The sequence below is a fragment of the Tinamus guttatus genome, unplaced genomic scaffold (assembly GCF_059628265.1).
Source record: "Tinamus guttatus ecotype Peru unplaced genomic scaffold, ASM5962826v1 Tinamus_guttatus_pri_ptg000456l, whole genome shotgun sequence".
NCBI classification, from domain to species: domain Eukaryota; kingdom Metazoa; phylum Chordata; class Aves; order Tinamiformes; family Tinamidae; genus Tinamus; species Tinamus guttatus.
In genome coordinates, this window is record NW_028288990.1 from 470,156 (window position 1) to 482,103 (window position 11,948).

Below are 11,948 nucleotides of genomic sequence, written 5' to 3' on the forward strand. Positions count from 1 at the left end.
GAATTTCTGTGAAAAAAGATCAGTAATTCAGAAACTTTCTGGACTAGAAACTGCTACTTAGCCTAAGTCCATCTAATGCAACATTGCTATTATTATAAACACTGAAAGACTAAACAACCAAAGTTACTCCTCTTGCTTTAAACAGTTAAATATGCATCCATGCATAAGCTTTGCAACCAACTTAAGAGGAAGAGAAAAAATATCTATTAGAATTTAAGTTTTGTAAGTAGAACCCCTAGGATCCGTAAGTGTTATATACAGACTCCCACAAACATTCAGCCAAACAGAACCTCAAAAATACTAAGCCAGACGCAACTAATTTTTTTTTTTTTTTTACTACCACTTTCACAACAAGCAACTTTTTAGTAATGATCTCCACCACTCAAAGGGACAGAATATTTGATTTCTACTTTTCCTGGACATCAGGGTGAAAGTTGGCTACAAAACATAATCAGTCTTTAAAAAATATAATAATAAAAAATACTGTGTCCAGTTTACTACATTATTCAAAAAGATACTGCTGCAGCTCTTAGTGCTCTTTGTGATCTTGGCTATTAAAAACACTGCAAAAATAAATGCTAGGATAAACAATGCAGTCAGTCTGTTGGGATCTACCCAGGATGACAATGATGAATCCACTCACTGGCCCATCAGTTGATGGCAGGTATTGCTTGATACAGTTCTTCCAAATAGACATTAAAATCATGACTTTTACAGGACTAAGTATTTTTAGTTTCCACTTCATTAAATCAGCCTAAAAAACAACCCATAGCACACAGCACATTCCATTTCTTGGAAAAGTTGTCCTGAAAAACGAAGGAAGGAGAGGAAAAAAAAAAAAAAATCATACAACACACACAGGGATGGTATTTGAACTCATCTTAGAAGTTAGCTTTCAGCTGAGTTAACTCATCCTACTAGACTATCATACAGTAAAAAGAATGTCAAAGAACTGAAATCTTAAAATAAAAATGACCATTTAAGACATCATTTTTATTTCTCCCATCTTATCAAATTTACAAATTAAAGCTTTCTAACTATGAAACTACAACTAATAGCTAGGCTAAACCAAGAAGTCCAAAACCAAAGCACTTTATTTCAACATTAGCATGAGCATTTTCCCCCTCTTTGAAGTTGCTTATTAAGGCTGTTATTTTGACTGTAACTGAATATCAGACTAGTTTAACCTCTTTCTGTAGCATTAAAAGAGTAATAGGTTTAGATGAGATGGAGCTGTCAGGAAACCCTATTTCTTGCTAACACTGGAAGCAAGTTTCATTCAGGCTCAGCTGTTCAAGCTTTGCTTAGACAAAATGGGAGAGGCAGCAGCCCAATAACAGAAAGCAGGACAACTTTATCTGCAGACCACAGCTTCATTAGGTACCTACTGAACCTACTCAGGTATACCTTGCTCAATTGCTTATAAATCTTTTAATACAAGTTAAAAATTGACAATGGCAAACATCCGTACTAGTGCCATCGGGTCCAGCAGAAGCTTATCCATCATAAGCTGCTGATAACACGAGGAAACCTGCCAGGCTCTAAGGAGGTCTAAGCCCTTTCTCAGAGGCCACCTGAAGTCATTCAGATATAACCTGTGATCACAGTCACGCCAATTCTTCTTTAATCACCCAATGAACAGTAGCCAAAAGTATCCAGCTCCTGCCTCTCACTGATGCTTAGCTAGCCAAACAACTGCACATTTTGCATCGAAGGAGGTTCCCTCTGCAGTGATCTTAAGCATATGCCTTAGAGGCTCAATTACTGTATAAACTTTAGAGACTTAAAAACGGAGCCCAAGAGGAAGCTCCAAATGGATCAGAACAAAATGATTCCTCTGATGAAAAAAAACGTTGCTTATTTTCACATACTACTTCATAGCCACTTTAGACCTTCAGTCTGTTTTCTCAGATAATAAGAGATGGAGCTGGACATCTCCTCTCCCTGTTCATGAACTAGGACAGTATAGTTGCTGTCAACACAGGTCAAATAACAGAGCAAGGGAAAGTCAAAAGCAAACACTGTTTTATTTTGAAGCTGAGTCTTAACTTCTCAAGGTGAAGGTGCAGAATCTTTCTGCCAGGAATAATATTTTAAAAATAACAATAGATCTTACCACCTTCAAAGTAAGGTACCAAAGGCTTTACATAACAACTATCCTACAGAAAGTTACTGGCTTCCCTCTTCAGGACTGGAAGAAATTAAGGAAGTGACAAATATATTCACTTCAACAGTTACTGCACATAGCTTTAGGGGCACCAGTTAAACTATGTTTCTGGGCTCTTGATTTACTGGTAATCAGGAAATACTTTTATTTAGCCAAAATAGCATCCATTTTGTCCTCAGCTCTTGGAAAAACTATTAAACTTGGAAGCCACACTTAACTTCTGCAACATAGAGCTTCTTTCACCCCAGTGAAGCAGGCGCTGGAGGCAGGTTCAGAGACTGCCCACACCACTACCTTTGCTGCTCCAAGGACTACAGTAATTCTGCACCAAGCCTTATGTTTTCAGAAACTGGAATGCCAAGTAAGGAAAAGCCATATTTCCCCACCACCATGTTTCCCAGGGCAAAAACCTTATAAACCATGTATTTTACCCTATTCTACTTTTCTCTCTCAACATACACACACAGGATAAGTAAAACTGAAAACGGGGAGAAGGATTGATTTGCTGATCATACTACACCCAGGATCAGTAACTCAGTGACTGATAACCAGATCAGTCTCATGGAAAAGGAGGAATAAGGCAAGTTCAAGAGGCAGTTCAGAGTTTTGCAGGGAAACTCAGAAATTCAGTAGAGAGCAAGACAAGGTTAACAGCACCCAACTACTAAAAGACACATTGGAAAATATTTTCCAAATAGTACCATTCTATACTTTTAATAATTGACAAAACAGACTAGATAATTGTATTTACTGCTGCAACTGCCAATTTCCAAGAAAGGTCTAAGCTCAAAGAAGGGAAGAGGGATGCTGACTCTTACCTGCAGTAAAACATTACGGCAGTAGTGTAACAGTTTCAGTTATCAACTGTCTTCTAGAAGAAATAAGAGTAAAAACTATATCTTCAGTATATGAGAGAAACATTCCAAGATATTGTGAAATAACCAACGTACTTACAGCATTACAATATGTGCTCACAAACCTTCCATAAATTTTACTCTGAAGAATGTACCTGGTGCTGCCCTCAAAACTGGTCAGGGGTTCTAAGCATCTCAGCACCCTTGCTCCTTCAGCAAGGAGGTAATTCTTCCAGGAAACCGCAGTGAGGCCCCCATCTCATCGTTGCACAGGTGTGCCCAAAGAAGCTTGGGGACAGAAACTGTGTTCTTGCCTGAGCAAGGTACTGGGGCAGGTCTAGCAATGCACGTGGAGAAGGGAGTACCTTGGAGAGCGCGATGAGAGACGGTCAAGCTAACTCAAGTTACCTGGCGCACACGCAGGAACCATTACCGAGAATCAGATACTGCAGATCAGCTGACATGTGGCAGGTAACCTGTCATCCTGCATAACCTGTCCAAATACAGAGATAGCTTGAAATTTATACCAGCTGTACAGCTATGAATGCGACACTATTCTGAAAGCAATAGAAACCAAACCCTCAGCCTTTGCTTCTAGATATATATGCAGAAAACACGCAACACAGCAGAAACCACAAATCAGAGCCCTTAGGACTAACAAGCCATTTCCAGTACTACAAGCTGGACAACCAAAAGGGGAAAGTTACTGTAACCTGACCTATTCACACTAACCAGGCCCTTGCTATAAGCACGCACACAACATGATGACCATGAGACCGCAAATTCAGCTCCCCTATTAGCTTGGATACTAGTTACTTAAAACAAGTAGCATTAATTTAAAATACAGTTGTTAGTTTTCCCCTATAGTAGCAACTCATGGTAGGAGCAAAAAAATAATCTTTTGCTTCCCATCCCTGTTCACTTCTCTATGTTGCTTTCAGGAATCAGAAACGAAAAATGTCACCATAAGAAACAGACATACAAAACACCACACATGCTATACTTTCAATGACTTAAGGTGCTACAGCTAGAATAATGCACATGTTCCACTCCCCAAGACTTTCCCCATGTTTCTCCCAGCCTCCAGAATTGTCCAGGGAGAGCTTTAGCTCATTAAAAATAAAAAAAATAAAATCAGCCTGCCCTAACACTTGGAAAAGCAAGCATCAATTAACAACGCTAATTCAAACATCTAATAGGTTAAGTCAAGCAAGACAGAAAATCTGAGGGAAAACTTCACGTTCCCTAACAGTATCAGACTGGCACTCACACAGTGGAGATTTACAGCTGAGTCAGTTCTGGAACACAGAACAAGCTGCATAAGAATAAATAAAAACAGTATTATTTTGATATTGAAATAATATCAGGAATAGCTAGTATATTTTAGAATAATATCAATATACATTTTTGCTGAATAAACCAAGCAGAAGCAGGAAAACAGACCTGCTTTTTGGAAACAGCTAGGAACAGCAGCGACAACATTTCTAATCAGAAAAAACCTACCTGACACTTACGTCTCCTCATGGAAGCCAATGGCTACTGCTCAAGGCACCAGGAAGACCTGAGGAATCCAGTAATGGAGTGCAAACCACAAGTTTCTGTTATGTAATCAGTGACTTCTGTTCTGGTTTCAGAATGTATCTCACAGCACATACAGACCAAGGCCACAGCAGCGTTTCCCCAGTTCCCGGGCAGCTGCTCACTGTGGAAGGCTACGATTTCACAGCGCATCAGGGAGCTGCGACAGAGGGACAGCCTGCTCCCTCCTGCAATTTCCAGCCTGGCACCCGCTATCCACTTCTCATGCGTTCGCTCCCTGCTCTGTGGTTACGCAGCTCAGAGACCTAAGGCGGCCCGTAACTGCTCAGGCGTCCTCCCGTGCTAAGCTAGTCCAGGGGACTGAATGGGCACAGACCAGACCACACAGAGGCCAACACAAGGCAGTTGAGAAGAGCCCAGACCTGGAGGCAGGAAGAGCAGGACAACCTCCTCTTCTAGCAAGCTAGAGTGACTGAGCCATCTTGTCAAGATACAACCAAAGGGGCTACCTCAGGAGAGGGCATAAGAGTCAGTCTTCGAAAGCTTACCAAAATAACTGCATGTTTGGAAAACGCTGGTTTGTTTCTTGCCCACATCCTATCAGCTTGTAGGCAGAGGTAAACAGCATTTAACAAAAAAAAAAAAAAAAAAAACACAGACAAAGAAACAAACAAAAACACACCACACGCCAGACACCACTTCAACTAAGAAAACTTATTATTGACAAGAACCACACTTGGCTAGGCAACAGTTATCTTTTTAGAAATATTCCAGAAACAGAGACTTTGTCTCTTCAAAAAGAATATCATTTACAAACACTATATATAAAATAAGGAAATAGCAGTTACAGTTTAGTGACAGGGGACTCATATACAGTGTCTTTATTTACTTCAGAATCTACACCTATTCCAAGTCTTATTTTGCTCCTTTATAACTGTTCAAAAGTCTTCATCAAAAATAGTAACATACATAAGGCAGGGTTTTGAGAGCTCTTCTATACTGTCATTAAATATTTTAGTTTGCTTTCTTCCCCCACCTGCCCTCCAGAAACTCACTTCATCAAGAAATGAAGCACTCCAAGTTCCAGACTATATTCACCAAATACTGCTTATAGCACTTAGCTACACTAATAAAATTCACCAAGTGTATTTCCCCTGCTATTCAAATGCCAAATAGAGAAAGAGCACATAAACAAATAAAGAAGTGCTTTACAACCAGAAAATATCAGAGGATTAAGTAACAACAAAAGCAACTGAACAAACCTTGCTTTTCCTTAATTGTTCTTAGTTCAGTCATATTTTCTTTTCTACTTCCTTTTACTATTCCTCATACTATGCAGGTCTGACTTATTTTTCTTACACTGCCTGCAATAGCAGTTAATATTAAAGATATCTAAGCAGCACTACTGAGAAGGCTCAGAGAGCCACTCAACCTCCTCCCCCTTACAGCAGCTGCTAGTTCAGAGCCCTGCTCTGAGAGGAAGGGTCAGTGGTGCCACAGGTGCTGTGCATTGCAGCTCATCTGGCACATATTCCTCCCAAAAACCTCCTTAACAGGAGCAGCCCTACATGAGCTGTGGGCTCTGGGCACTGTCCTTGGGGCTACAGCACTGTGTGGTGGAGTAAAGGTGCTTCATGTGTAGAACAGGCATGTGTGTGCAGCAGCCACACAGCACGTATGCTGCAGATGCAGCACATCTAGGCTCACCAGATTCCCCAAGGCTGGCAAGCCCTGCTATCCCAGGCAGCTGCTAGGCCAGTGGTGCACATGCAGTGCTCCCAGTAGGCATATGTGCATGGAATCCTGCACACCCAGAGAACCCAGTGTTTACTGTGCTCTGCGCTCCTGCGGGAAAAGCCTGGCACGCTTTGGACAGGTTTGGTCTGCTCCACAAATACAATGCTCCCTGGAAGTACCAGGGCATGGAGTTGGCTGCAAAATACTTCCATCCACCGAAATGGAAGGACATCAAGCAGACTAACTGGTAAAGAAGACTCTTTACTTCTTTACTTAAATCTATTTAGCTCAAAGTTTTTGCAATTCAGAACCAAAATTAATAATAATAATAATTTACAGAGATTTCTGGAAAATTATAAGTGATGTTAGTATCCCCAGGACTCAACAAAATACACTAATACTATGAGCAATTAACATTACTGTGTATTTGAACAACAACCACCAAAAATAATTAAAAAAATAGTTTTCAACCATCAAAAAATAATAAAAAATAGTTTTAACATAAATTTAGTGCTTGTTCTCCATTAAGAACAGAGGTACCTGCATTTCCTATGTACCTGCGAAGCTGAATTGGGATTTGAGAAATAGAAATTGCACTTACAGGACTAAGTTTGTAATTTCTAATTTTTTATCTGTAAGTCAACTTTGGAAAATTTTCATTGAAGAAACAAGGAATACAGATCCATATATACATATCTTTCCACAGCCTAAGCCCTCTCTTCTAAAGAAAATGGAAAGCTTGTATTAGATTTCTTTCCACCTGGAGCAAGTGAGGCCTGACTTCTTGACTTCTTGCCATAGGGATGATCCTAAACTGAAACCAAATTAAGTTATTTTGATGGAAGTCTGAGGATGGGCATTTGCTTCAGAATAAAAGTCGCTTAATTTAGCTATTCTGCAACCCAGCACACACGAGTGTAACAGTTTCAGTGCATATTTCTCACCCCCAACCCCCCCCCCCAAAAAAAAAACCCACCACACACACTTGAAACAGGGCCACAGAGACTCCTTAACTCTCCTATTTACCTTAACATTACCAAATAAATAAATAAAAATCGAGCTCTGCAAGCAAGAAATCTAATGGAGCTTACTTTCTGCATGCTTCCACAGCATAACCTTCTCCGTCTCCCCAGTACTTCAAGCACTCCTGTCCTCTATGCAGACAAATGACTAATTCAATTACCGTATATGCTGACAGGCCAGCTGCTTGTTGCTTCTTGGCAAGGGTAGAGAGGGGTAAGTTATAACAGTCTTTTCCTCATTGTCTTCTTCAACAAGCAAGAATTTCCAAAAAACTTGGGAAGTTCACACCCCTCTATCAAATGTGGTTGAAATGAGCTAGCAAGTTCAGAAGTTGCAGGGTGATGGACAGACAGACCATATGGGGTATAAGCCTTGTTTTCTTTGGAAAAAAAAACGATTTAAAACAAAACAAACAAACAACAACAAGACTCCCAGGGTGGGTTTATGGTTGGTATTACATATGCACCAGCTCTGCATATTTTCAGGCTGCAGTTCTCTCCCAGTTTAGCCCAATTAAATCAGAGCAGCCTCACCACACCCATGGGCACATAGCAATATCCCTTCCCTGGTACTGGCACTGCTGCCAAAAAACAATCTGAGGGGGAAGGAAAAAAAAGTTCATTTTTGGGCCAGCCAGCTCACGGCCCTGACACATGGACATCACTAACATGTAAAAGGGAAGAGGACGGTTGTGGCAGCTCCAGCTGCTGCGGAGCTACCTGCCTGGTGCTTAAGAACACACAGGACAATCTTGGAAGCACCTAATTCTGGCCATAAACCTCACAGACTCATTAGTACCATATCCAGTAATTTGGTGCTGTTTTAAAGAAGTTCATATGTACTAATGTAGTTGTTATTTTGAGAAAGCTAAAACAAAACAAACAAAAAATCCATGGGACAGCTCTTAGTTGCATCCTGGCCAAGGTTTGTAATACACGTTTCGCCTTGTTTTCTTCCTAAAACCCTAGCCAAACCTATATCCTCAAGGAAAAATAAATAAATAATAAAAAGCACTATAAACAAACACAGACATATTTAAATACAGAGATGACTTTCCTTTTGGACGGGGCATTGTCCTAAAGAAAACATAAGGGCCCACCTCTTCTATAATCGCATGGCTTCTATAATTGTAATGCAGAATTGCAAAAGCACCAGCAAGCTCAGAGGCAAGTGGTGAGCCATCAAGAGGATAAAGGCAAAATAGGAGCAGCAGAGGGCAGCCAGAGCGGCCAGTGTAGAAGTGTGGAGGGAGGTGTGAACAGCAACACATGACGGAACATCTTGGGAAGTGCATTCTGATGACATCCCGGCCATACAACACAGCAAGTTTGGGAGAAAATATTTTACTTGTAAGCATTTATACCATTTCTTCCCCACTGCAGTCAGAATATGGGTACACACAGGCATTGTTTATCAGTATATAACATACATAGCCTGATTATGCATTCATTAGATCTATTCATATTGCACATCTAAAACGCATTAAAATAAAAACTGAATGTTATAAAACACATCTTCATATGATTTTAAACTCTTATAAGGAACATCTGATGGAAAGTTTTTTAAACTGGTGTTTTCTAATGATTCATTTATTAACAAGAGCAGACATAACTCTTGATTTGCACCCAATAATGAAAATTAACAGCTGTTACACAGTTGCAAAACACTATATATTTAGGTAGCATTAAATAAATGGCTCAAGATCTTGCACATTTTACTGAGCAATCTACCTTAATGACAAGAAACAACAAGAAGTTCCAAAGATTAAATGTGTACTCTATAAAAAAAAAGCTCCATGTTACTTGTATTTGTAAGATCCTCCTACCTATGATAAAAAGGAGAAATTAATTGTAACCAAGAATGATTTTCATTTAATCACAGTCATGGTCACATTAGCTCATATTTTTAAACTAAGTTTGAGTTTAATAGAAACTCTTGACTAATGACTTAAACTGCCTCTTTTGTTTAGCCTTCCTTGAGGTGACCTACACAGAAGAGGAATAAAGGTGAAAAAAAAAATCACCACTGTCTAGTCTAAGCCTAGAATATTATCTGATAATTCAAAAGCATTGAGCATTGCCCTTAGTTGTAACAGCCCTGTAAAAAGGCCATGAAAGTCACAGGTGAAACTGGCATTAGCTTCCTGAGATACTGGATCAGACCTTAGAAGTTGTGGGAAAGGAATAAGAATTGCAGCAGACATACCCTAAACATAAAACTAATACAAACGACCTTAATAAAATTAGTAAGTTTTGGGCAAGCCAGGCCTCACCACTGACCTTCAAAAATGGAAGGAAAAACCTAGCAATGATCCACATGGAACAGTAATTTCAGCAAACTGAGGAACTTGACTTTATTACAATTCTACCTATCTCTAAGCTGTAAACAGCAATGAGAAATTAAAGAAAAAAAAAAAAGGTTAACGAAGAGACCCCCCAAAAGAGCACAGTAATGCAATAAATTACAGCTTCATATTTTTAAATAAAAAGTTTCTCCCTGTATCTTTAGCAAATTGGTAACATGTGAGTAGTTGAGACAGCCATTCCAACGTAAATCTGAATCAGGTCAGCATTAATTTACCAAAAGGCCTGATATTACCTTTTTGTGTGTTTAAAAAAAAAAAAAAAAAAGTCGATTTGAAAAAAAAAAAGTGTATTCTGCGTACAGAGCATGGATGATGAAAATCATCCATGCATGTCACTGAAAGGAGGAAGTGTTTGGGTTTTTTTTTTTTTTTTAAATGTCAGTTTACCAAAGAAGTCGTTTTAATTATATAATTAGGGAAGGTTTAGGGAGGTTTACACAAGAGCCATAATTGGGCATAAGACATCACATCCTCTGGTTATATACACAGCAATCTGGTCTGGGGAACATTCCTCGCTCTGACCAATGTGTGCGTGGGGGAGCGGGGGAAGGGGGGGAAGCAATGGCGAATTAAAAATACTTCCTCAGATTAAATTTTTTTTACTCCATTCGCCTAAAATGTCTTAATCGCCGGCAAGGCACTGAAATATTTATCGCCGTGTGTCTCGGCCGCTAAAACACCTCGCTGCCCGTGCTGTGTCCCCGGCTCTTGAACAAAAGGCTGACAATGAGGGCCGCTCTCTCCTCTCTTTTTTTTTCCTCCTCTTCGTTATTTTCGCTGTTGTTGTTGCCGTTTTTTAAACAAGACACTCGCGCATCTAAAACGGCACCGCGCAAGAGCGCTCTCCTTTATCGCGCAGGAGTTGTGACATATGAGGCATTGAAAAATAAATAAATAAAATAATAAAAAAGCGAATCCGCCAGATAAGACATGCAAAATGTCTCCTCCAATCCCACCCCCATCTCGCCTTATTAAAAAAAAAAAGGGGGGGGGGATAAAAAGGATCGCGGAGGGCGCCGCGAGAGCCGAGGCGGCCCCGCGCTCGTCCCCCGGCCCCCATCGCGGCGGCTGCTGGGGGGGCCCAGGACCCCCCCGTCTCGGCCGCGATCCCCCCCCCCGGGGTGGCGCCTCCCTCCTTCCCTTCCCTTCCCTTCCCTTCCCTTCCTTCCCTCCGCGCACACAATGGTGCTCCCCGCTCGGCCAGGCCGCGGGCCGCCCACGGGCAGGGCCGCCCCCCGCTCCGCCGCCCGCTGCGCTGGGGCTGGGGGCCGGCTGGATAGAGAAGGGGGGGCGCGGCCGAGGTAAATAAATGGCGGCCGGGCGCCCCACGCGCCGCCGAGCCGCGGCCCCCTCCCCCCGCGCAACCGCCTGCGCAGCAAACGCGGCGCGGCCGGGGCGCAGCGCAGCGCCCGCCCGCGCCTCCATTTCGCGGCCGCGCTGCCCCCTGTGCGTGTGTCCGCGTCCCCCCCACCCCGCCCAGGCCGCGATCCGCCTCCCGCGGGCCCTGGGCGGCGGTGGCGCCTGAGCCCGAGCCCGAGCCGCCTCCCCCGGTGCTCACGGCCCCGCGGCGGGGCAGAGCGCGAGCCAAACAAAGCGCGGCCTGAGCGGCGGCCAAGGGTGCAGCCGCCGCGGCCTTTCCTGGCGGCCGGGCCGGCGCGGCGCTGTGGCGCCCGGCTTACCCCGTTCCCCGGCGGCGGCTGCGTTGTTCCTCTCCTGCTGCTGCTGCGGCGGCTGCGGCTGCACCGGGCGCGGCCTGGACACTCGCCTGGGTCTCCTGTTGGCGGCTCGCACCGAGTTCATTTGCCGGCTCGTGTGGGCGGCGGGGCGGGCGGGCAGGGGGGTAGGCGCTGCGGGCAGCGGCGCGGCCGCGGGCGGGCGCGCAAGGAGCGGCGGCTCCCGCCGCGCGGCTCGCTCGAGAGGCAGAGCGGGCGCCTGGGCGTGCGGAGCGCTGGCTGCGGGGTATTGCTGCCTCGGCGGCGCCGCTGCCCGGCCCGGCCCCCCGCCCCGCTCGTCACGGCGCCGCCGGCGCTGCCCGTCTCAAGCCCGTCGCTGCTCCGTGGCAGGAGGAGCCATTGACACTGCCGGAGACACACGCTCGCGGGGAGGCAGCCGCGGGGCGGCCGCGCTCCGCCAATCACCGCCTCCCACACAGCGGGCCTGCTTCGGCACGACCAATAGCAGGGCCGCTTCTATGCGGAGGCGCGGCGGGGAGGGCGCGCAGCGGGGTGGGGCGGCGGGGCAGCATATAAGGCGCGGGAGGCGG

At 44.0% G+C, this 11,948-nt stretch overlaps 1 protein-coding gene across 2 annotated transcripts in view; it reads right to left on the bottom strand.

Annotated features, from left to right (window-relative positions):
* FBXO11 (F-box protein 11) overlaps nt 1–11,524 on the bottom strand; it is a 62,572-nt gene extending 51,048 nt beyond the window's left edge. For both annotated transcript variants that reach the window (XM_088532156.1, XM_088532155.1), the window contains exon 1: nt 11,365–11,524. In XM_088532156.1, coding sequence (XP_088388282.1) covers nt 11,365–11,485 — 121 coding nt within the window. In that variant the 5' untranslated portion in view covers nt 11,486–11,524. The remainder of the gene's footprint in view (nt 1–11,364) is intronic.
* Between the last annotated feature and the right edge of the window lie 424 nt (nt 11,525–11,948).